This window comes from Petaurus breviceps, unplaced genomic scaffold (assembly GCF_028583685.1).
Source record: "Petaurus breviceps papuanus isolate PSGF00001 unplaced genomic scaffold, PetGlider_PUasm1.0 220, whole genome shotgun sequence".
Taxonomy (NCBI): domain Eukaryota; kingdom Metazoa; phylum Chordata; class Mammalia; order Diprotodontia; family Petauridae; genus Petaurus; species Petaurus breviceps.
This window is the reverse complement of record NW_027185876.1, coordinates 13,145,434-13,172,651: the sequence shown is the minus strand read 5'-3', so window position 1 is coordinate 13,172,651 and position 27,218 is coordinate 13,145,434. Positions and strand designations below refer to the sequence as shown.

The following is a 27,218-nucleotide window of genomic DNA, read 5'->3' as shown; positions in this document are numbered from 1 at the left end:
TCTATTCCATTCCCCCCAAAAGACAGAAAGGGAAAAAGTAAAATGAAATGACCTTTGTCAAATATCTTTTTTTTTTCCTGACTAGCAGCTTTAAAAGGCAGAATGATAAGTAATGATCAGAAATATCCTTGCTTTTCTTTTGTTTTTACACATGACCGTCCTTAGGATAATGATAGTAATTATTAACAAACTTGTGATTATTCAAATTTTAAAAAAAGAAATAAAATACACATACAAGAATGATGAGACATGCCGGTCCTATAAAGCTCCAAATAAAGTTATTTTCTGTGCTGAGCCAACATCTGAAAAGTAAAAATAAAATGAAAATAGATATAGATGATATATATATTTATATATAGATCAAGATATATGTGCTTCTTATATTTTATACTGTATGACATTGAAAAATAGAAATACTTGGTACTTCCTAAAATTCCCAATAAACTATTTCAGACAAATAGTATGGCACAGGAGATAGAGAGCTGGCATAGAGTAGAGGAAGACAAAGATTGAAGTCATGCATTTGACAAATAGTATTTGTGTGACCCTGAGCAAGTGATTTTACCTGTCAGGGCCTCAAGCAACTCCCTTGAACCATAAGTTCTAAAGAAGGTGCTAACCTCTACTGGTATTCAATAAATTCCAATGTCTTCTTCTTGTTTCCAGGAGCAAATACAAAATGTTTTGTTTGTCATTGAAACCTAGCTGCCCCCCTTCCCCTCCAATCTTTTTACACCTTATTCCCCAACATGTTCCCTTCCATTCAGTGACACTGACATCATGGATGTTTGTTCTATGTACAAAACACTTCATCTCTCAGCTGTGAGCATTATAATTGACTATCCCCCATTCCTGGAATGCTCTCCCTCTTCTGTTCCAACTACCTACTTCCCTGGCTTCCTTTAAATCCCAACTAAAATCCCACCTTCTCCAGGAAGTCTTTCCCAACCCCTCAATTCCTGTGCCTTCCATATTTTTTCCTATTTATCTTGTATATAGTTTGTTTTGTATAAATATATTTGTCTGCATCTTGGTCTCCTCTGTTAGACTGTAAGTTTCTTAAGGATAGGGACTGCCTCTGCCTCTTTCTGTAGCCCTGGTGCCTGGCAGATAGTAGATGTTTAAAGGTGTTTGTTGAAGGATTGATAGATAGGTAGAAGGAGCTTTCATTCTCAGTAATTCCTTTAGGAAACCACAGGACTAGTACCTACCCCAAGGAAAATAAAAGTGAATAACATGTATCATTTATAATTGCAGATGTGCCCAGAAAGGTGTACCAGCACACCAGCTACTTCCAATGAAGAGAAGGGGAAGGAATTTGATGAGTGTACCAAAACACCCCTCTAGGCACGCCTTCTGGTTGTACATGTGCTGAATGTGAGCAAGCAAATGGAAATTAGCAGTCATCCCCCTAAAAGCAGGTCTATGATGATAGCAAACACTTCAATGAAACAGCAATCACTTACACTTTTGTCGTCCCATAGTATCTATATCCCAGGGCTGCTGAAAATCCAACCACTACAGCTGGACTGAGGTATCCAAAGATATAAAAATTCTTGTGTAAGAATCCCTTGTTGTAGATGACACCAACAACTATGAGATAGAGGTGGATGCCTTCAATGCACATCCATGCAAAGGCAGCTAGAAAGAAATAATGTAGCAATCCAGCAATGATTGAACAGAAGAGCTAGAAATCAACCAAAAAAGAGGAAGTTATAAACAGATTTTCACTAGTATTGTAGAACATAACTTTCCCTAATTACACCACTTGGCAGCACTGTATGAATTTACCAGTTAGAAATGCTTGTTTTATTCCATAAATTAAAAATAAAATACATTTATGGGAAAAAAGAATTTGACAGTTAGGAAGACACCTTAACCTTGTAAAAATATTCGAAGATCAAAGGATTTAGTCGTGGAAAGATTTTAGAAAAGATGGCAGTGCTGCTGATCTTCATTATATGACTAAGAACTGAATCAGCAATTTCATTGGTATAGAGAATTCCAAGGTAAGAAAACTCACTTTACCAATACAGGTTAGCACTTACTCTACAATGTACAGTGTTGGAGAATGTCCTGGGATCACTAAGAGGTCAAGAAACCCCACTAGGGCTACACATCATCATTATAATTGATATTTCTATAGTTCTGTGAGATTTGTGAAATACTTTAATACATTTTCTCATTTGATCCCCCAAATAACCCCACTGGGAATATGTCATTATATTCTCTACTTAAAAGAAGAGCCATTGAAACTAGTACAATTGAAATTTCCTGCCCAGGGTCATATCACTATTTCTAGTCCAAGGTTGATTTTGAACCAAGGTGTTCCTGATTCCAAATGCAGGGCACCAAGCACTTCACGCCAATGCCTTACTTATCTAATTAAACAACACCATTTTACAGATGAGGTAACTGAGATCCAAGGAGTTGGAATGACTTGCCCAAGGTCACACAGGTTGTAGTAAAGGTAAGATGTGTTGGACTGGCCATGGTCACAGACTCTCTAGCTTAGGAAAGAGATCAGAAGTTAGTGAGTACAACCTCTGAACCTAATGATAACTCTTTCTATAACATCTTTTACAAGTAGTCATCTAGCCTTTGTTTGAAGATTGCCAGTGAAGGAAACTCACTACCTCTTAAGTCAGCACATCCCATTTTTGTAAAGTTCTGTGAGGAAGTTTCATTTTTTTTTTGCTTTTATTTCCCCTTCTATTGAGCTGAATTTTGCCTCTCTGCAGCTTCAACCCATTGCTTGTAATTTTCTCTTCTGGGGCTGAACAGAATGATCTAATCCCACTCCCAAGTCAACTCTTCACATTCTTGAACACAGCAGTTACATATCCACTAAATCTTTTCCTCTTAAGGTTAGCCATCCCCAGTTCCTTCAGTCCATCCTCAAATGTCACTGTGCCCACTCCTTTCTCACCATCTGTATTTTCCTAGAGACATACTAGTTTGTTAAAGTCACTCTTCATGTGAAATATCCAGATTGAAACAAAATACACCAAATGGAGGTCTGACCAAAAGAGAGGCCAGTAAGAGTCACTTTTATTATTCTGATTATGACTTTCTTAAAGTGTCTCAAGATTATACTAGGGTTTTTTTTGGCTGCCATGAAATACTACCGTCTCATATTGGGTTGGCAGTATACTAAAACTCTCAGATCCTTACCCCACAAATCACTATCTAGCTATGCATCCTCCATCCTATATTTGTGGAACTGATATTTTAAAGCCAAGTGAAGGAATTTACATTTATACCTCTTAAATTTAATCGCATTAGATGTGGCCCATCATTTTAACCTGTTAAGAGCTTTTTGGATCCTTTGTCATTCAGTGCTGATGCCTCTCTCTTCTCACTTTGTATCATCAGACAATTTGATGATATAAAATACTATAAAATACTGAATGACATAAGACCTAGGAGACACCTATGAGAGTTCTCCATTAGAAAACTCCCATCATGTTGACATTAACCCCTTAATAACTACTCCTTAGGATCAATCTTTCTCCGTGTTCTAAATATGCCAAATTATACTCTAGCCCATAATTTGTCGTCTTGTCAACAAGAATATTGTGAGAAATTTAAATGAATGCTTTAACAAAATTTCCCAATTGGTGATACAAAATTATTGTTGATAGAAGGATCACCTACATTTTTTAGTTTTCAATTAACTGGCTCTTTCCTATGTGATGTCAAACATCTCCTTTTGCTCTTCCTCTTTCTTTCACTTAAATGCCAAAATCCCTTAAGACCATCCTTTGCTTTCTAATCTTCTCTCTCTACATTCTCTATCTTGTTGATAGAGGATGCATACTATGGCAACTAATTTAGATCCAGGCTTAGACTTTTCTTGGGCAGCTAAGTCAATAGAATGCCAGGTCTAGAGTCAGGAAGATTCATCTTCAACTCATCTGAGTTCAATCTGGCCTCAGAGAGTTACTTAGCTGTGTGACCCTGGGTAAGTCACTTCACCCTGTTTCCTTTAGTTCCTCATCTGTAAAATGAGCTAGAAAAGGAAATGGCAAACCACTCCAGCATCTTCATCAAGAAAGCCCCAAATGGGCTCATGAAGAGTCTGAAAAAAATGAACAAATTAGACTTTTCAAAGAAGATGCTCAAGGAATGCTCATTAATGATATTATCTGAGAAAAGTTAATTGTTTTGTTTCTGACAAAGAAAAAAGCTCTCTCTCTCTCTCTCTCTCTCTCTCTCTCTCTCTCTCTCTCTCTCTCTCTCTCTCTCTCTCTCTCTTTCTCTCTGCCTGAGCACCATCAAAAGAGAAACTCTCTGGAATGCATTAAAGACTAACTGTTAAGAATTTTGTCTTCAAATAAAAACCTGCCCAGGGCTAGCTGTCAGTTAAAATCAAGGTTCCGTGTTCAATTATTAGCTTTGTCATTTACCAACTATGTAATGCTGTGAAAAATCACAACCTCTCTGATCCTCTTTTCAATATCTGTGAAATGAGAAGTGAAGATAGATGAAGTCTGAGGTGTCTTTAAGCTCTAGAATTATTCTTGATGCTAAGGTTAAAGAGAAACTAGGAAGATAAAGGTATTCAATTGTTTGTGGAGGATTTTAGATCTATAAAGGAGGGAAGGATCTTATAATCTGACATATGGGAACACTGAAGAAATTGTCATCAACGTGAGTTATGTTTTCCCTAAGAACGTCAATTTCAGTTGTTGAGTTCCAGCTAAAAGCTCGGCCTTGATTCAGTCTTCTCTTTACTGCTTCTAAAAGACAGTGACCTAAAAGAAAGATCAGTAAACTAGGAACCCAAAGACTTGGATTCTAATGCTGCCAAATCCATGTAACGATGTATCTATCATTTTTGAATGTATGTATCTAGCATTTATATCTGTCTGTCTATCTGTCTGTCTACTAACTTTGTGACTCCCACTAAGAAACTTAAGGAATCAAAGTCTCAGTTTCCTCTACTGAAAAATGGGGATTTTGGTACGATAATATGACCACCCTCACAGAGCTGTTGTATGGAATGTGCTTTACAAACATTAAAATAAATTTTAATATTAAAAGAAACAGAGTCAGTTTCCTCATTTGTTAAGCAAGGTTGAACTACTTGACTTTTGGGTGATCTCCAGCTTCAGCTCTATGATCTTATGAGCTAAGAAGGTGTTTCTTTTGTGTACTGACACAATTTGAAGCTCATTCCCAAAGATATGCAACGCTTATGGGATTTTTGCTAAAGAATTAAACAGAACTGGGTTAATAACCATACTGACATTGCAAAATTTTTGCCTTCTCCATCCATTTGATTCTGACTTTTGGCAAGAGTTGTGGTGCCAAGGAAAGGGATATTTTTTTTTGGGGGGGGGGGAATCCTATTCCATAATTGCTTCATGGGTATGGCAAATAAAGTCTATGACCCTAGCTAATAGCTAGTAAGGAGTTAAAAATACCCAGAAAATACCAAAGACTTACCTTATTACTATTTGTGTTAATTCCAACAAGGAAAACAAGCTCTGCCAGAAAGAGGCTGCAGCATAGATTCTTGTGAATGGTAGTCCTTGTACTCTGAATTTCACTGAAAAACCAGAAGGTGAAAATGCACATGGCAAGGCAAACCAACGAAATGATTATTCCAAGTTGAGTGATCCTTGTAAGAATATTGTAATCTTTAATACCCTGAAGACCAAAAATAAGAAAACTCTTAAGAGACTGACTCAGTTGCTTGTCATCAGAACTTCAACCGACAGTGAACCTCCTTTTTTGGTGAAACATCAATCAAAGTAGTCAATAGGTGAAGAATGAACATTCATTTAGATGAGACACATTTTGGTACTTTTGGCAGGCTTTTTATACAGTGGAAATCAGTTATAAATCACACAGACTTTAAGCAGCAGAAAAATTAGTGTTTGCATTTTTCATTGTTTATGATGTGAATTAGCATGATGATTTTAAGATATCTTCACCGTCCTTTGGGTGGCACAGTGAATAGAACACTGGTCCTGGAATTAAGAAGACCTCAGTTCAAATTGAGCTCAACCCTTCACTTTGTGACCCTCAAATTCACTTAACTTCCCTCAACCTTATTTTCATCATCCATAAAATAATACCGCGTATCTGACAGGGTTTCTATGAGTATCAGATGGAATAACTTGTGTAAAGCACTGTGTAAATCCAGTGCTATTTAAATGCTAGCTAGTGTTTTAATAACTTATTTCTTTATAATTGTAAAACAATTTATTTGTAAATATCTAGGATGCTGCTAATTTAATTGAATTCACAAAATGTTAGAAAAAACATTTTTCTTTTTTAAATCAAGCAGTGGTTCATTCAAAATATGCTGAATAAAATTATTAGGGATACTAAATATATAGAATATTAAACATAATTAGTATAGCTCAAATACTTTGAAATTGGTTTGCTTATTTATTTATTTGTAATTAGAGAAATATATCCTGAAAGTGTGGTTGCTCTGGCTACTTGGTACCCAGTATAAAGAATTTTTGTGATATTTGCTTACACATCAGTTTGGGAAAGATTTAGGTGGTTATAAGTTATACCAAAATATAGATTCTAAATACTGGCAGAGATATTCCTCTATTCTAATTTAGCTTATGATACAAGTTGTGAAATTTATTAAAAAAGTCACCTCTGATGAATAGTTCTCTATGAATCAGAGAGCACTATTCCAGTACATATATATTCATGTCCACACCAACACTTGAATTTTGGCCAACAAAGTAGCAATTTCATGGATATGGGGGACCCACAGTGTAGAAACTCCCTGCCTCCTTATAAATCAATAAATCATCTGTAAGTGTTTGGGAGAGTGTTACCTGAAGTCTTGAGAGATCACACGATTTGATTATGGTCATATAGCTTTTCGAAAAAGCTAATCAATGTCAAATGTCAAGGTCAAATACAGGACTTGACCCCTGGTCTTCATGACTTTAAAAGCCTGCTCTCTACCCACTAAGTCACACAGCATGCCTCTTTCCCTCTCGCCCTCTCTATCTGTTCCTTCTTTTTATGTGAGTATGTATATATAATCCAAAGTGTATACAAACATATGTTCACACATTTTCCTTTTATGTATATAGATTAGTGTTTCAGATGCATTTAAATAATAATAGCCAATAATATTCAGCATTTAAATAGAACTTAAGGGTTTGCAAAGTGCTTTACAAATGTTACCTTATTTTATTCTCACAACAACCCTGGGAGGTTAGTGCTATCCTTATCACCATTTTATACGTGAGGAAACTGAGGCAGAGACTGTTCAAAGTCACTTGACCTGGGCCATAACAGCTAGTAAGTAGCTGAGGTTAGACTCAGGTCTCCTGATTCTAAGTCCAATCCTCTATGCATCACACACACACACACTTATGTGTATATATCACACATATAATATACATACACATGCAAATAATTAATCACATTGTCTCAATGGTAATTATTTTTTTTGCCAGGGTAACAAAAGCATTATAGGACTTCAATCACAGAAATAACTAGGTTTTAGATATCAAGATATACATATCCTCCATAATGCAGTAATTTACTGAGGCAGGCTAAGTAAAATCTGACTGGCATTTAAAAGAAAGAAATCTGGAATAAGTTATTGCATCATTGATGAAATGCATCCTGGACATAAGGATCTTGGAAAGAATAGGCTTAAATGCAAGGTTATTTTTATTCTGTAGAATTTACATGGTGAATTTACCAAAGAAGGGAAGTGAGATGAAAAGAAAGATATATTCTCTTTAGGAACACTGAAAAAAAAATAAAGAAAAAAAGAAAAAAAAGAAAAAACCCACCTACACATCTTATCTTGATACTAAATGGTAAAACCCTCAAATGCACTTACAATAGGAGCACCTGAAGACATCAGAATAGCAAAATGTGTCAGATGATTGCATTTACATGTGGTATGAGTAGAGTTGGACTGCATCAGTTCACAGCCTTCTGTAGACCAGCTGCCATTCATTGTATCACTTGAATAGTTCCAAAAGGCACACTCACTGCTATCCTTCTCTCTAGGCTGAAAAAGAAGTGTACTGTTTTATTGAGGGAGAAAGAAAAGAAATTTCTCATTTATTGTTGGCACATTTGAAATGCAACACTATTACATTCTATGACATAAATGGAGCTGTGATCTCATTGGTTTGGGTCTTTCTTCCAATGGTACAGTTCTTGACCCATTTATACCCATTCCTGTGTGGCTTTTCAGTTATACTCAAACCCACTTAAAAACAAATTTTGTAAAATCCATGTCATTGAAGTTGACCTTGAGTAAGGAGGCATATTGTAAGATCATGTGCCCTTGGTGACATCACATCTTCTAAGACAATAAAATAATAATATAATAAAGGAAATAATTTTCATGCATCTATTCTATGCAGTCCTATAGGAGATTAAAAAATTCAGATAAGAAATTTCACTTGATCTTAAGGAGTTAATAGTCTTATAGCGGGATAAGTTACCAACAAAGGTGGAGAAAGAGGAGACAGATGAAGAAGAGGAAGAGAAAGAAAAAGATGAAGGAGGAGGCTGAGGAAGGAAATGAGGAAGTAGAATGGTAAATATTATTATTACAATTTTGTAGATGTTTAAACTAAGATCAATTGAAGGCCTTGTCTCAAATCACACATTTGCTCTTTCCAAGTCCATCTGTTCTTTCTACTCTGTGTTCATGTTTTTATGCTCATAATTTTCTAAATTATTGCCCTTCCTGATTATTTTTATCAAAGAATCTTCTTGGATTAAATTTCTCAAAAATATAATTTATTTGGTTTTAGGAAAGAAAGTGGCTGAGAAGCATGCTGCAAGGAAATTGGGTGATGGGCTCTGAAACACCTTAAATAGCCTTAAAAAATTCCAGGGGTGGCTAGGTGGCACAGTGAATAGAACACTGGTCCTGCAGTCAGGAGGACCTGAGTTCAAATCCTACCTCAGACACTTAACACAAAAACTAGCCATGTGACCTTGGGCAAGTCACTTAACCCCAATTGCCCTCCAAAAAAAAAGCAAAAAAATTCTAAATATGAGAGAAGTGAAGGAATCAAACATACAAATGGGATTCCTACTCAGAGTTCAGAATGTAAGAGTATTATCATTGAAGTGAATTGGCTACTGTGGGAATCCTAAATCCAGGCAAGATGACTACTTCCTTATGAGCACAAATAAAAATATTGAACTTTGTATGATGACTACACATTGATGTTCATTCCATTGCCAATGGTCTTTCTGACATCTGACCCACAAAGTTGCTAATGATACTGTGACTTGAATTTTGGAGCACTTGAGTTAGAGTTTTCTGTAGTGGTACCCTTGGATGGTGTATTGGAAAGGAGAGATAATATTGAAAACCAATTAAGAGGTTATTGCAATAATAATCCACATTAGAGGTAATGAAGGCCTGAACTAGTTGGTATCTCCATGAGCTGAGAAAAGATATGGAGGTAAAAACAAAAAGACTTGATAATTGGATATATGGAGTGAAGGAGAAGGGGGGCTGAGAAAAACTGAAATTTCTAATCTGGGTGACTGAAAGGGTCATAGTGCTCTAAATAGAAACAGATAATTTAGGAAGAGGGAGTAGATTGTGAGGTGGGGGGTGGGGGACAGTAAGCTGTGTTTTAGAAATATTGAATTTGTCAGGGCATCTAGTTTTAAATATCCTAGAGACAATATGGCATGGTGAATAGGATGATAGTGGGGTCAAGAATGCCCGTGTCCAAGTACTGCCTCTGAAATTTACTTGCCATGTGACCACAGGCAAGTCATCTAAACTCTTGGGTACCCAAGTAACTTTCTAAGACTACATATTACAGATAAGTTGACAATTTGCATCAGTGGAGAAATTTTTGGTACCAGGTAGTCTTCACAACAATGAAATCACATGACAAGACTACACAAAAAATATTTTTGAAGAATTAGTCAACAAGTATTTATTAAGTACTTACCATGTGCCAAGAGCTGTGCCAAATATTAGGGATGTTAGAAAGTGTGAAAAATAGTTCCTACTCTTCCAGATTGCACATTTGCTTCTTAGAATATGCTATTAGAGTATGTTATTAAGAAGAGAGGTGTGGGGCGGCCAGGTGGCTCAGCGAGTAAGAGCACCGGCTCCACTGTCAGGATGACCTGGATCAAATCCAGGCTCAGATACTCAGCACCACACCCAGAAATAACTGGCTGTGTAACCTTGAGCAAGTTACTTAACCCCAATTGCTTTTAAAAAAAAAAGAAGAGAGGTGTATGTGTGTGTGTATGTGTGCATGTTTGATTAAAATAAAATCTTGTATATGGGCCCAGAAACATTTTACATCCTTATTAGTATTTTATAAATAAGTTGAATGAATGCTATGTTACACAGAGGAATCTGGGATAATAAATTTCTTGGAATAGAGTAATTCTTTAAACTGAACATTAAAAAAACTCCAAAGCATCAATAACAGTGGTAAAATGGTTGTTGTTCAGTCATTCTTCAATTATGTCCAACTCTTCATGGCCCCATTTGAGATTTTTTTGGCAAAGATACTGGAATAATTTGCCATTTCCTTCTCTAGCTCATTTTACAGATGAGGAAGCTGAGGCAAATAGGCTTAAATGATTTACTAGTATCTGAGGCTGGATTTGAACTCAGGAAGTTTTCCTCTTTCCAGGCCTCGCACTTTATCCACTGTACCACCTAGCTACTTTAAAGGTAAGATGGTATGCACCCAATAAATATTTGCCAAATAAAAGGATGGTGATTTCTTGTTTCACTTATAGGATTATCAATTTAAGATGATCTAATTCCTCCCATAGTATAGCATCTTACTGGTATTTGGACAGAGATGTCACATTTTGAGTACTAATAGTTAAATTAATGCTTCTAGATTAGAAAACCACATGATTCTTAGCAGCCTCTTCTTTTTTCTTTCCTTCTTTTCCCTTCTCTCTTTCCTCTTCCTCCTCCTCTACTTTTTCCTCCTCCTCCTTTTCCTCCTCTTCCTCCTCTTCTTCTTTTTCTTAATCTTCTTCTCTTCCTCTTTTTCCTCCTCCTCCTTGTCCTCCTTGTCCTCCTTTTCCTCCTCTTCCTCCTTTTTTTTTGCTAAGCCACTACATAGAGCTACAGAAGCAGAAGGAGGCCATGCAAGATTGATTTCTTGTCTAAGGGTTGCTAGTGACAAAAAATCCATTATCTGTTGGCTAACCTGCTAGAGACAAAAGTCTGTGTACCAATAGCAAGGTTGTTTATAGAAAATACTTTCTAGAAAATATTTTAAGCTCTTTCTGCCTGGCAGACCCTGACGGACTTTGGGATCCAATGACAGAGTCTTTGAGAAACTAGCATCTCCTCAATATTAAGATGAATCACTGGAGTGGGGTGTTTGGTCAAAGGTGACTTGAAAGTCCTCGGCTTGGTGAAGAAGAGATTTTCATTCTTTGTGTGTCCCAGAGCAAGGAGACAACTTGGTTGGAATTCATGGAATGATCAAGTACTTTACCTCAGAATAGCCATGAAGGACAAAGAGGAAAGGGGCCCACCACAAAGATATTTGCAGCTTGTACCCCAACATGTTACTGAAAATGCAGCACAATTTGGTGGACTTAAAACATCATCCAAACTAAGTCAATAAATACTTTGATATTCAATTACTTCCCTGAGAAGGTGGGCACAAGGGAGAAAAGCAAAAAAAAAAATATCTTGGAAAAAATGATCTGAGAATTAGAAATGAAAGAGACCAAAGGCTTTCAAATGACTCAGAAGCCTCATATCTGCATATCATGAATATTTTGTTTAAGAAGAATTGGAACAGGTTGAAATTAGCCAGCATGGATATATATCAGAAGGAATGAAATTGATTATATATTAACAGACGTGAAATTACTCATTGCTGATGTGGGAATTACTCATAAATTAGCTCTTTCAGTGAAATCATTTACTAATTAAAGCAATGGACCAAATTAGCACCATATTGGAAGAAAGTATAAAGATGAGAAGACGCTGAATGCAATTATGACAACTCCATCCCAACCTATTTAAGTGGACAGTTTTCTATTCAAAATGGGAAAAGAATAAAAATAACATTTTTGACTCAATTATCCACATTTCTAAGAGAAATATAGCTAATGTAAACCAATGACCACAAGGAGGAGATTAAAAAATCCTAGAGGAAGGCAACTTGAGTGGTGAAAGGATGTGAAACCACACTCTATGAGAATCAGACATATTGAATGGACATATAGATTTGAACATAGAGAATGTTTGGCCTAGAGAAGAAAGAAGTGTGTGTGTGTGTGTGTGTGTGTGTGTGTGTGTGTGTGTGAAATAATGACTCCAAATACTTTTAGGGCAGAAAAGGGATTTGAATTTTTTAGAGGGCAGAACCAAAAGTCAGGGGCAGGGGGAGTAAAAAAGAATCAGTTTAATTTCAGTGGGAAAACATCTTAAAAATTAGAGCTACTAAAAAATTGAATAGGAAGTAGGGAGTTTCAGATCATTAGAAGTCTTCAGGCAGAGGTCTGGTGACCATTTGTCTACTTATATATGTAACCTTTACCATGGTACTTAGCATACAGTGTGTGCTTAATAAATGCATGCTGACTGTTAATGGTAGAAGAGAAAACTCTTGTTCAGGTATAAGTTAGCTACCAGCTGACCTTGAAGTTTCCTCCTAACTCTGACTCTATTTTTCTGTTATTGCTGGAAGGAAATAAAGCTGATTTTCTCTTTCTGAAAAATCTGTTTTCATTTCTGAAATTGTTCACACCTTTTTTTCCCTCAACATGATGTTCCACAATATGTTTAATGTTGCTGATTCCTATTTACTTACTTTCCACAAGTTTGTTTCTCTCCACTGTACGATGTGTTTGTTGATGTACAGTGACATATTTTTGTTTGTGTGTAGGCATGCCTGGCCCTTTTGTTATAGCAAATGCCTCTTTTTTTCCCCCATTAAGCATGGGAATGATTGGTCAACTTCAAGTTTCTCCATATGGCTTTACTGAGACATTTTAATCATGTACTAAGATGTTCCTTTATAATAGTACTCTACTCCTGGAAAAATCAAGACATTTTCACCTACTCCATATGTGAGAAGTGGGGAATAAAAATAATAACTGCCATTTATATAGCCCCCTATCTAAATGATCTCATTTTATCCCTAAAACAACTCTTTGATGTAGAGAGTACAGGTATGATGATCTTCATTTTACAGAATAAACTTCACAGTGATAGAAAGGGCAGTGCTCATACTGGCTCATTGTTTATTTAGAGCCAGGAGGGATCTTAGAAGCCATCCAACCCAGCCCCTTCATTTTATAGATTAAGAAACTGAGGGCAAAGAAGTTTAGTGTCCTGACCAAGGTCACACAGTAAGTGGAAAAGCTGGGATCAAAAAATAGATTTTCCAACTCTGTTCAATGCTTTCTATATGGCATCACCACTGCCTTAAAGCATAGGGTACATGATGAATCCTGAAAGTATCAAAATCATGCTTAATTGGGTCTTGTAGTTGTTGTGATTCTCCTGCTATTTCCTCCGTCGTGTTTTTTTCGTATTAAAGAGAGACTTTAATACTTTGATAGATCTGCAATGCAATCAAGGCCAGCATCTTCTCTAATGACGCAGATCACGACGCACCTACTCTTTGTCTGTGTCTTCCCATAAAGTTTCTGCTATGAATCCACCCAATATTCTGGATGTGTTGCTCTAGAACCCTTGACATGTTGAAGGAACCAAGCAACTACAGGGTCCGTCCATTTGTCATGCATTGATCTTGCTGTTCTTTACATTGTCTTTGCATATTTGCCCAAATCTAACTCAATGATTCTCCCACTATTTAGTTCTGGGCCTGGCTCATCGCCCTCCTCCAGTGTCTGTCACAACAAATTAATAGAACAACAGAGAGATGAAAAATGAGTGTGTGAATGGATGAATGGAAAAATGAATAAAGGCCATTAAGTTCTCACTATGTGCCAAGGACTGTGCTAAGTGCTTGGGATACAGATATAGATGTAAATACAATTTCTCTTCTCAAGAACACTTCAATCATAGGGAGGGACAACACACACATAGCTTCTTTGGTCCAGGAAATTACAGTTTGGTGACTAGAGTTACAGAGAAGTCACTTGATATACCCCTTCTAGGAACAATAATAGAGTTGATTTGATCATGTTCCAGAAATGGAGGTGTTGTGGTGAAAAGATATAACCATAGAGACAAGGTATGTTTTTGTTTGGTTGGTTTTTCTTTTTCTTTGTTTCCCTAGTGCTTGGCACAGACTGGGCATTTAGTAAATGTTGACTTGAGAAGATGGTATGAGAGCAGGAAGTGAAGTGAAGCATAACCATGGAGATTCAAGGGCTGATACCTATGGCTTTTGGTCTGGGAAGCAACTATTTTCTTCATCAATCACAGTGGAGCCATTATATCTGGCCTGTAATATCACTGGGCAATCTTGATGTTAGAAGGATCTTTAGGTACCACCCAGTCTAATGTATCCCTAAACAACAATCCCCTCTCTAACATATGTGACAAGCGTCCATTCAAAATTCTCTGGAACACCTCAAGCGAGTGGCAACCACTGACTTAGGAGGGAAGTCATTCCAGAATCCCTGGGAAAAGGACAGTGAGAGCAACTGAACAGAGAGCAGTGCACTCAAACAAGATCTGTGCTGGAGGTGGTAATTTTGAGGGCATTGGAGGATTCAATCTTAAGATGTAAAAGAATAATTTAAAAAGATAGTGTGTTTTTTATTTGGAGGATGGTTCAAAAAGTTCAAAGGAAAGTAATAAAAGGACTTCTGCTAACTTTCCAATGAAACATTTTTGGACTACTGCTACTTAATCTCTTTGGTGAATTTATTTATAACCAGGCCAAAACACTTTCAAAGTTCTGTGTGACATACCAATTGGAAACAAGGCACATGAATTCCCTTCCTATGAAAGTGATATATTTCAACTGGACCCCTACGACTTCACATTTTCTTGTAATACATAACACATTTTCTTGAGGAAAAAGTGACTTTCTAAGGAAACAAGATCCTTTACACAAAACTGAAGTCTGTTTAGTTTTAGTTTTAGTAGTTTCTAGAAGTTTCTTTCCTCTTCTCTTCTCTCTCTCTGCCTCTCTCTGTCTCTCTCACCCCACCTCCTTCTCCCTCTCTCTCTTTCTCTGTCTCTCTCTGTCTCTCCACCTTTCCCTTTCCTTTTTCCAATCCCTCTCCCTCTTTCTCCTTCCCTCTCCCTCCTCCCCCTCTCTATATACATATAAATATATATGTATATATTTATAACAAGTAGATATATAGATGGATAGCTACAAATACATAAATAGATTAGCTAGCTAGATTGACTAAAGTGCCCCCAAATGACACAAACAACTTACTTTTATATGACTTAATGTAAACGTGATTTTCTCAAGCTGGTAGAGTGCAGATGGCTTTGCACTAATTGAGACAGACACAATTGAGGAGATCACAATTTCCTCCTGTTCAGGACTCTTGTCGCTCTCCGTTTCCTGGGAGTCACTCTGAGATGATGAAAGCAAAGCTCCAATACTCTTATAATGCAAAAACAAAACTGCAATGGTGCCTGTTAAACAAATAGCACATTTGATGGACTTTTCCATAGAAAACAACATACGAGATCTTGACAGAAGCCTAATACATACACTAATTTTCATTTAAACATGCAAAGTCATAGGGAATATTTGGGGGAAAAGGAAAAGCTTCAAACTGAAAAAAAAGTCTTATTGATTTATCTGTGTCCATCTTGTAACCTTCCAGCAAAATGTTAAGTTCCTTGAGGACAGGGCCTGACTTTCATTTTTGTCTTTGTCGCTCCATTGCCTAACATATTGTCTTGAATAAAGCAAGTATTTACTCAACCTGGCATGCGTACTAACAAAGGGAAAATTGAAATAATTTAGGAGTACAATCTATAAACATCTAAGATTAGGAGTTGGTATTCTTTTTATAAGGGGATTTTCCCCTCTGAATATGTACAGAATATATGGAAAATATTTTTAATATAATTTCATACCCAAATACACAATAAGGATGGTTAATGTAAAGAAAATTTGAAATGTGTGAGCAGGACTAGGCTACTAGATGCATGTGTATGTTTGATAAAGGAAGGTGCTCTGGATAGAAATTGTCAAAGATTTTTATAATCTGAGAGTCAGAAGGATTCCAGAGGTTACTGGGTTTGGTTTCTCAGTCATTGACGGAATCTACTCTATATTCTTGACATGATTTAGGGAAGCCATAATGTGTTCAAATATCTGAAGGTCTATTAATACGGAAGAGGAATTAGATATATTATGTATAACTATGAAGGGTAGAACTATGATCAATGGGTGAAAATTACAAAGATAGGTTTCTGTTCAGAGTGAGGAAGATGAAGCTAGCAACTTGAGCTATGCAAAAATGGAATGCTTTGGAAAGCAGTGAGCTCCCTGCCACTGGAAATAGGGTAGATGACCATTTCTCAAAGTGGTTACACAAGAAATTCCTGCATTGGATTAGAAGTTGGACCATATCAGCTTGAAGACAAACTTCCAGCTCTAAATCCCATGATCCTATGATTCTAATCTTGGATTCTAAACATGCAGTCTTCCTGTGATGGGGAATTTACTACTTTGTAAGGTAGCACATTCCATCTGCATCCCTCTAATTCCACTTACTAATCCTAGTCCTAAACTCTGGAGCAGCATAAAATTAGTCTAATACATTTATCCACATGCCAGTCCCTTAAGCATTTTAGCATTAGTCTTATCTTCTCTGGGCTAAGCACCCTAAGTCAATGGCTATTCACTTAACACCATTCCTAGAAGTTTCACTCTCTTGCTAGATTATGTATAGATACTGACTACTTTGTTATGGTCCCTGTGAAAAATATGCCTCAAGAACTGGATCTAATACTTCCAAACAATCTGACTAGTGCATTTTGAAGTGAAAGTCTTTACTAGTATTGTAGGCTATTAGATGTAGAAATGGTCCTGGAAATTATTTAGGCCATATACTTCATTTTTAAGGATTTTTGTTGTTGTCATTTTTAAACTGTGTCTCAGCTCTCCATGACTCCATTTGGGATTTTCTTGGTAAAGATATGGAATGGTTTGCCATTTTCTTCTCCAGCTCATTTTATGGATGAAGAAACTGAGGCCAACAGGGTTAAGTGACTTGTGCAGGGTCTTACCTCTAATAAGAGTCTGAGGCCATATTTGAACTCAGAAGATATCTCTTGCCCTATGCTACCTGACTGCCCATTTTAAGGATAAAGGTAACTAAAGAGGGGTGGCTAGGTGGTACAATGAATAGAGCACTGGCCCTGGAGTCAGGAGGACCTGAGTTCAAATCCAGCCTCAGATATTTACACAAAAACTAGCCATGTGATCTTGGGCAAGTCACTTAACCCTAATTGCCCTACCTTCCCCCCTCCAAAAAAAAAGAAACTAAAGGCCAAAGAGGTTGTCATTTGTTCAAGGTCAGCGAAGTAGGAAAACTGGGACTAGAATCCAGATCTCCTTGCTTTCAGGGATGTGCCTTTTCCCCTGAAGCACTTGTAATAAGTACAGTATATTTGTATTAAGGAAATTACAGACTTCCTAGACTTCTGTAACCACAACATGATCATATTGAGTTTGTGGCTAATTAAAATTCCCAGAGCTTTCCATATGAAGTGCTTTAAAGTCAGATCATCTCCATCCTATATTGTGAGATGATTTTGAGGCTGCTGTCTTTATTTTTGTTTTTATATTGCACTTCCCTAGAAGTGCCTGGCATATAACAGGTGCTTAATAAAATGTGTGTTGGTTGACTCATTCATTCTTGTTCAATTTCATTCATTGCTTTCAGTCCATCATTATAATCTATTGAGATAATTTTAAATCTGGTCATTAATTGAAAGTGACACCTCTCCATTATATGCCATCTGCAAATTTTGTGAGCATGCCTTCTCTCATGCAACTCAACTGCTGAATAAAACAGAGTCAAAGCCATATGACCATGGCTGAACAATAGGTTCAATCAGCTACAAATCAACCTAACTGGCATATTACACCATACACTCAATGATAGAGGACTCCAATTCGGTACTTAAAATGCTTTTTTCAATTATTTCCCATTGGAAGAACATTCTATTTGATGGAGAGAATGGAATAAAAAAGTTAAATAGCTTTATCCTTTCTTGTTATCTGTAAATGTTTTATCTTCTGCTCTTAGCAACAGATCTATCACCTTACTTTTCTAGCTAAAGTATCATTTTGCTGTTATTAGCATTTTTTTAAAGCTTAATTTTTTTTCTGGGTGTTAGTAATACTATTTTTCAGCTTTGTGTCACAGCTTTGAATGAATTCTTGATTATATATACAAGTCATATTTTTCAGCATGGTACAGTGGATAAGGTACTGGATTTGGACTCAGGAAGATCTGGGTTTGAATCCCACCTAGCTGGGTTACCATGGGCAAGTCAACTCAACCTCTGTGTGCTTCAATTTCTTCACTTGTAATGAAACAACATTTACTGCATTCTACTCTATGTGTGGCAATGTACAATGAGGAAGATAAAAATAATGAAAATATCCCTACCTTTAACCAACTTATGAAGTAAAGGGAAGAAGAGATATGCAAAGGAATAACTGTAATTCAAAGCAGCATATAGCTTGTCCTCTAAATGTGGACAAACTCTAAATGAGCTTCATTTTGTGGGGTGGTGGACTTGATGATCCCCAACGTCCCTTAGATCTTTAAATCTGACTCTACGATGTTTTGTATGCATTCTTTTAAAATCTGAGCTCATCAAAGAGCTTTTTATGCAACACATTGGTTTCTTTAGATGCTTCCTCTTTTTATTCCTAACCTTTATTATTAAAAATTTTGGTCAGATTTTCATTTTATAGAGTTTTCCCTCCTCTCCCCTCATCTCTATTGTCAATAATGAAGCTAAATAGTGAGTAAATTGGGGATATGACCAGTGAGATGGGACCATGGCAGTTATCTGGGTTTATTCCCTGAAACATGAAATGAAATCTTAAATGAAACAAGAAACCCAAACCCCAAAACCTAGTCTATGCCTTTGCAGACTACCTAACAAGCCTACTGCAAACTTTTACTCTAAAATACACAAAGAATCACTGAAGTAAAAATATTGAAATACCTCCATAGAAAACTTAACCATTATTTGCCATGCAATTTTGGGTGAGTCTCTTAGTAAACTGAGTTCATTCTATAGAACAGAAATGGATATTGCAGAGGGTGAAGGTGGACAAAGATGAAGGCACTGATTCTTGCCTACTATGCCTGATTTAGAGTGAATATGTCTATAATGAAATAAAAATACAAGTTAATAGAGTAAATGCAAATTTACATAAAAGAAACCACATAACCTCTGGTGTCTTAAAGATCTAATTTAATAACCCTTCCAATAATCCAGCTTCATAGTTTCTTGATATTCTCCATGAATTTCTCTAGTGAAATTAACCACTTTACCTGAACTATTTCTTCCACAGGCATACTGTTAAAATCCTAGCTGGTGAGTGTTTGGGAAGCTTATGAGAGCTGAACAAGGAGAAGGGAGCAGGGGCATAGAATTTGATAGGTGACAGATACTCCTGCCAAATCTACCCCCAAAGGGAAGTGACTGCCTGTGGAGTTTACAATGGGAGAAACCCTATGGCCAAGGACCTACTGGCAATTTTTAAACAAATTAGTCTGCCATATAGTAGCAACATGTGGATATGAGGTTGCTAAGAGCAAGAGAAGAAGGAAATGGGCTATTATTACGCTGCTCACTCATAGTGTCCTATACCTCATTTAGAGAACAGGCTATATGCTCCTTCGAATTACAGTTACTCCTGTATATACCTCTTCTTCCCTGTTAGCTCATAAGTTGTTTAAAGGTAGGGATATTTTCATTATTTTTGTAACTTTCTCATTGTACATTGCCACACATGGAGTAGAATGCAGTTAATGTTTGTTTAACTGAACCCAACAAAGCAAGTAAACATTTAAGTGCTTACTGTGTACAAAACATTGAAATGAATATATACGACAATCTATTGAATAATTATTCTTGATCCATGTCACAGTTGATGTTATTTTTAATCAACAAATTTAGTTGAGCAAATATATAAGTGCCTACTATATGGTGTACTGATGATATACATATACATACATACATACATACATGTCTATGTATTTACATATCTCTATATAATATGGTTATATATCTGTCTATCAAATTCAGTTCTGTGGTCTGCTAAGAGTAGTTACTAGCTATGTTGTTGTTTGGTGGTATCCGACTTTTCATGGCCCCATTTGGGGTTTTCTTGACCAAGATACTAGAACAGTTTGCCATTTACTTCTCCAGCTCATTTGATTGATGAGTAAACTGAGACAAATATGGTGAAGTGACTTGCCCAGGATCATATAAGAAGTAATTATCTGAGGCCAGATTTGAACTCAGGATGATGAGTCTTCCTGACTCTAGGCCTGGATCTCTATCCACTGTATAACTTAGCTGCTCCATTTCTTAATATAGATTTGCTGAATTAGAAAAAAAATGTCAGCCATAATGTGTTAAGAACACACACATACACACACACACACCTTAATACTTATTTAGTTCAGTATTTTGGACACTATACATATATACAGAAACAACCATACTCACAATTTGGCCCACACTTGTCATTTCACTGGCATAGGAAGCATTCCCACAACAAATTTATATCAGTTTCTCCTCTATGACTTAAAATCTTAGGGTGTTGTCAAGGGCACTGAGAGTTTGGTTAAGAGAGAAGATCAGGGTCACACAGCTAGTATATATCAAGCCCTCTTGGCTCTGTGGCCACTATTTCTGTGACATAATCTAATGAGGTTCCTTTCAGTTGAGCAAACATTTATTAAACACTATGTGGATGATATGGTTCTCATAAAAATGCAAATAAAAGGAGACAATTCTCCTACCATTAGAATCATATTCATCTTTTCTCTTTGGGCAGATTTTTATGTTATCTCCTTCCATGTTCACATGAGGATGAATATGTTTCATATGATGAGAATCAAAAGCAAATAATTTGAGACCTGAAAAGAAATAATACAACTCATATTTATTTAAAATAGTGTAATGAATAAAACTTTGACAGTTATGATATGACCTTACATTATTGTTTCAACGCATAACCTATGTCAATTTAAATGAAGATAATTAGCATATACCTGTATATTAATAGTCAGATCCATATACAGGATGTACCAAAACTCTGTGTCATTTTAAATTTTATTAACTTACTGGTGTTATTTTTCAGGCCTTCCAATTGTGTTCAACTCTTCAATACCCCAACTTGGAATTTTCTTGGCAGAGATATTGGAGTGCTTTGTCATTTCCTTCTCCAGCTCATTTTAGAGATGAGGAAACTGAGGCAAACATCAACAGGAAACTTGCCCAGGGTCACACAGCAAGTAAATATCTGAGGCCAGATTTGAACTCGGGAAGATGATTATTATTGTTTTTTTATTGTCTTTCTAATTCTGAAGTTTACATTCTCAAAGAAGTATGTGTGTGGAAAAGTGGAATGCTTTGGATAAAGTATTTCTTGATTAATTAGAAAATCTCTAGAAAATGAACAAGGGGAGCAAGTAAGATTTTCCTGGTATGGGTAGCACCAAATATCACACTATAGTGTCAAAGTCAAAGAGTAGCAGTGGATGAGGGAGTTACTTAGGAGGGAAGAAAGAGGTTTATGTCCATTGATTACTATAGTTTTGACATTAGAAAATACTAAAATAATGTTTGATGGCTAATATAGAAATGTGTTGCATGACTTCACATGTATAATGGACATCATATTGCCTTTTTAATGGATGTGGGAGGGGCTGGAGAAAGGGCAACAATTTTGGAATTCAAAATGAAAATATTATGTTAAAAAAATTAAACATTAAAGTGCTGCTATAGTTTTTTTGGAGGGGGGAATAGGAGCATTATACCCAAATACTATAAATCTAAAATTTTGGCTGTTTATTTTTTTTTAATCTGAGAAGAAAATGAAACCATATTTCAAGACCAGAGCATTGCATACAGAGTGATTTCTTTCCTTACCCATGTCGCTCGAATTAATCTCTAACTGGGTTGTCTTTTTGAAGTTCTGGGACATGCTTAGCATGGTTTGCTCCACTGTGTGCATCAGTTTAGTGAGACTTGTTCTTCTATTATCTGCAGACAGCTTGTTCCAAATTGTAATTTTATCCTTTTGAACCAAATTGTTTACGGCGTTAACAAAAACCTATTGGAAGGAGAAACATGTTTTTTTTTTTTTTAGTGTTGGAGTCTCTTGCTATTCACAGAAGCGGAGGAAAATATAATCACAAGCCTCAGGCTACTTACATTAATAGTTGTATTAGCTTCCTTCTCAGAGACATTGCTTCTCATGTAACTCAAGGATGTAGAAGATGCAGACAGTGCTTCAACATTGGTAAGCACATCAATGGGGAAAAGTGCTTGCCCAGATTTTTGGTAGATTTCTTGCAGCAGATTCAAGGGTTCCTTTATGTGCTTAATCTGGGAAGAAAAGAGTGGTAGCAGTGACAGAAGTAAGTCAATACATAGCACTGAATACTAATTTTTTTCAAGATTAAAACAATATATTTTTTTCTGGGAATATTCTATTGACGTGGGTAGTGGAGTAAAGACACCCATTTGTACATATGCATACTTGAATGTACATACACACATGTATAAACATGCACACATACACAGAGAGGTACATATATGTATATGTGTATGTATGTGTGTATGTATAAGACCTGTGATTTCCTTGGTATAGGAGGCTCCTGGTGAGGAATTCCCTCTACAATGCAGGTTGGCACCTTTTTTACAACTCAGTTTTAGAGAGTTGGCTAGAACAAGTCACTGTATAGGTAGGATTTGAACATAGGTCTTCTTGGATTAAATAGCAGCTCTCTGTTACACTGGCATAGTTTTTTTCTCTGTAAATAAGATAATGGTGTTAAATACAAACCCTAATCTGGACCCAGGGATTAGTTACATAATCTGACTAAATAACTTCAACAGAGGTAGTTATTTTGGGAAATAACAGCAATCTTTTCAGGATAGATACACTGGTGGATGTTCTATATCAATGTGTGCCATAGTGGAAAGGCTCACCAGTCAGGTACCTGAGCTCTTCCTACTAACTATGGTCTTGGTTAGGTCATGGAATTTCCTTGACCCTTACTTTCCTAATCTCTATAAAGAGAGGATTGAATGAGGTGATCTCTTATGTTCACTCCCATATCTCTAAGTCTGTGATCCTCCTCTAAGACTCATTATCAGAGATGTCAGAACCTTCTCTTGATAAAACTTCTTCCACTAGTGCTTATAAGTACCTGGTCAATGACTTAATCATCTTGGAGTTATCTAAAGCTCTGAGCAATTTGCCCATTATCATAGCTAGTACTTATCATAGACAAAATTTTTCTTTATTCCACATTTTCTTGACTCTAAAGCTGGTTATCCATGGTACCAAAGTTGATCCATCGTACCATGAGGTCTCTCTGGTAGTTAATGGACAAAAGCAAATAATTTTATAATTCTCCTTTCCTGCTGTATGCTTAATATTTAAATGTACACACACATATTCCAATATACTTTAATTAATTGATGTATCAAGATAGGAAATAATTTCTCTAAATAATAAGCACACATTATTCAATAATAAATTAATCATTGAATTAGACTTTTGAACCTAACCCAAGAAGCCCTTTTAAGTTTGATGGTAGGGGAACTATGTTTTTAATGCTATCCAAATGCTCATGGTTGAGATTCGCTGATTCAATCACTTTAGAAACTGGTTGTCTTATGAACATAATCATTTATGCCACTTTTTATTTGAAATTTGCACCTTTAAGGGAAAATATGGTTACATAATGTTTTTGACTGGGATTTACAAAGGCCTGGGTTCAGATTGTCTTTCTGACACTTACTAGCTATGTGACCTTGGGCAAGTCCCTTAACCTCTCTGTGCCTCATTTTCCTCATTTGTAAAATGAAGGAGTTGGATTAGATGGTCTCAAAGTTTCCTTCTAATTCTAAATCATAACAAGTGCTCCTTTGAATAGAACAAAATAAGGCAGGCTTTTGTTATCTTACTTGTCAGCTGTCCCCACTTTTTTTATTGAGTACATTTTTGATCATGCCAAATAATAAATCACAAAGTACGATTAAATGTGGAAAAAACCCTATCTTCACTTATTATCACTAAGCAACAGAAACAGTTTGGTTATTTTCCAGTTCATCAAATTTTTGATACTACCCAAACAAATTATAGGAAATTAACAAGCTAATTAAGGCTTAGATTCAAATAAGTAAGCTACTTCCAATGTTCTAGTAGTCTAACTTCAGGCCCCCATTCCTAAAAATCATTTTGAAAGCATATTTACAGAAACAAAATTGTCAAATTCTAATAAACTATGATCTTAAAAGCTTATGCATAAACCATTCTACTTACTTCAATTAAAGTTTTGTTAATATTTGCAGCAATGCAGACATCATCTAAATGACAGTTTGCCTTCACATTTTCTGTAGAAAAAGAAAATTCCCCATCTGGTAACTTTGTTTTATATACTGCAAATGTTTTATTGAATAATTCAATTCCTAGTTATTAAGTAGCATATATGCTTACTGGATATATTTGAATAATTTCCAATGATATATGGATCCTTTCCTCAAACTATTAAAAACAAAACAAAACAAAAGCACATTTCTCAATATGTCTGGGTTTTTTTTTTTTTTGGTGTGTGTGTGTGTTTTTGTGTGTGTGTTCAGAATTATCTTATTTTCATCCAGGAATTTGACTTAAGGTACTGTGTATGTCAATTATATCCTCATATAGTTGTAATGACAATGCTTTGCTTCTCTTGCTGATGAACCTTACCCAGGCCCTAAGGAATAGTGATGGTTTCCTTTGAAGAGGTCAGTCTATCATAACACATATACCTTTATAATATCATTTACCTTGGCAATAAGTGCCATCATTTGGCTTAAATTGCAATTTTCCTGTGGATGGCTGATAACCTTCTTTGCAGGCACAATGATACCCTCCATGCACGTTTTCACATTTAGCATGATCCCCACAGGCACCTGGGGTTGCTTCCCGACACTCATCTATATCTGCAAATATTGTGAGAAATTGAATTTTTTATTAAGTATTTACAGACTAACACCTTGCTACCTTGTTGATAATGGTACTGTATCCTGCTAGCCATTTCATAAGAAAATTGTTTAAAAAAGTGAGGAAATAGAAAAGCAAATATAATGGGAACACATCTGAAAATGCTATCAAGGAGAAATGACAAGGTAACTTTAGCTGAGCACATAAAAAAAGCATTTGGTTTAAACAATCAGTTTTGATATGATGGTGAAAAATGTTTCAGAGACCAAATTCATGCATGTATTTCTTTCCTACTATAAACAAAAATTAAACAAAAAAAGCATTTGGGTATTCAGGTGACTAAAATCAATTTGAGGACTTTCTTTGTACTTAAGATATGCCTTTTAAAACTAATTTAATAAAGATTTGTTTCTTTAAAGGGTTTGTTTAAAGGGATATGTTTCTGCTATTCCTTTAATGATATCTAAAATGTAGTTCTTTCTGCATATTACTAAAGCAATTATCACAATTCCTTTACTCAGCGACATGAGAAAAAAAAGTAAAGTAAGGGTCTTTCACATTAATATTTTCTGAATGCAGTACTTCAAACGTCAGTCATGCACTTTAGCTAAGGCCAAACATTGAAAAGTACTCCTTAAAATGTTTGCTTTATCTCATTCAAAACATTTCATTTTTGGCCATGAGTTATTGCAAACATTAAATTAAATTTCAGTTTTATTTTGTTACCATGTTGGCTACAATGCATCCCTTTCCAAGGTTACATTGCATCTGCTTATGTATGTGTATGGATCCTACAGTCAGCTCCCCAAATAATCTTTATAAAGCAGATCTGACCATGTCATTGTTAAAGCCCTTAAAAACCTGTCTTCTTTCTACCTTTCCCTTTTTTCTTATTTTTAAATTAAATTTTATTTTCTTTTCCAATCTGCATCCTTTCTTTTCAAACTCCCTTACTCCCTTCATTTTTTCCCACTTTTCCTACACTCTACTCCCTAGCTCCATGATATCTATGATCTAATGATACTGACTTTCTTGCTGGTCCTCCATCTTCCAGTTGCATGCCTTTTTTACTTACTATATCTCATACTTCTAATATTCTCCTTCCTCAGCTCAACTTCCTGGCTTTTCTCTAGACTTGGCTCAAACCAGGCATTGTACAAGTCAATTTTCTTCTTCTCTTAGACTGCTGGAAACTTCCCTCTGAGAATATCTACTAATGAAATTCTATGTATCTTGTACAAGGGCAGCTGGGTTGTACATTGGATAGAGCACCAGGTTGGGAGTCAGGAAGATTCATCTTCCTAAATTCACATCTGGCTTCAAACACTTACTAGCTGTGTGACTCTGGTCAAGTCTCTTAACTCTATTTCCCCCATTTGTAAAATGAGCTAGAGAAGGAAATGGCAAACCACTCCAGTATCTTTTCCAGACCCCAAATGGGGTCACAAAGAGTAGGGCACAACTGAAATGATGAAGAAACAACAACAGAAATTCTGTATATACATGGGGGTTTGCATGTTGTCTCCCTCGTTAGACTGTGAACTCCTTGAGGGCAGGGGATGTATTTTTACTTATTTGTGTATCTCCAGAACTTAACATGGTACCTGTCTAATATTAAGTTCATAATAAATGTTTGTTGCCTGACTTGTGTATTCATTCATATATATAAGTTGTCTCCCACATTAGAATTAAACTTCTTGAGCAGAGAGACTGTTTCATTTTTAATTTGTATCTCCAGCACTAAAGTAGAACCTGACACATATTAGGCATTTACTCAATGCTTATTGATGGATTGTGCCTCCATAGTGCTTGGTATACAGCAGGCACAATAAATGCTTGCTTGTTCGATTAATTACATCACTTATTTCAGTGGGCTAGCAATTTCTTCACCAATGCAGAAAACAACCCTTCTGTAAGTCAGAAGATGGTTTTCATGACTTATTCTAACTGTGAAAGTTCATTACTTGCTGGCTTGTCTTTTTGGCTTTACATTTCTCTCTGGTCCTCAATCTGTTGAAAGGACCATGCTCCTATTCCATTCCATTCCATTCCATTCCATTCCATTCCATTCCATTCCAT

The 27,218-nt window shown here is 36.1% G+C and overlaps 1 protein-coding gene across 1 annotated transcript in view; it reads right to left on the bottom strand.

Moving 5' to 3' along the window:
• Nucleotides 1-27,218, bottom strand: part of ADGRL4 (adhesion G protein-coupled receptor L4) — a 140,469-nt gene that overhangs the window by 26,829 nt on the left and 86,422 nt on the right. Inside the window, exons 4-13 of the mRNA XM_069094626.1 lie at nt 24,983-25,138; nt 24,477-24,547; nt 22,355-22,528; nt 22,070-22,253; nt 20,938-21,054; nt 15,354-15,559; nt 7,841-8,014; nt 5,452-5,655; nt 1,467-1,687; nt 236-302 (exon numbers count right to left, since the gene is read on the bottom strand). Of these exons, the coding sequence (XP_068950727.1) occupies nt 236-302; nt 1,467-1,687; nt 5,452-5,655; nt 7,841-8,014; nt 15,354-15,559; nt 20,938-21,054; nt 22,070-22,253; nt 22,355-22,528; nt 24,477-24,547; nt 24,983-25,138 (1,574 nt within the window). The remainder of the gene's footprint in view (nt 1-235; nt 303-1,466; nt 1,688-5,451; nt 5,656-7,840; nt 8,015-15,353; nt 15,560-20,937; nt 21,055-22,069; nt 22,254-22,354; nt 22,529-24,476; nt 24,548-24,982; nt 25,139-27,218) is intronic.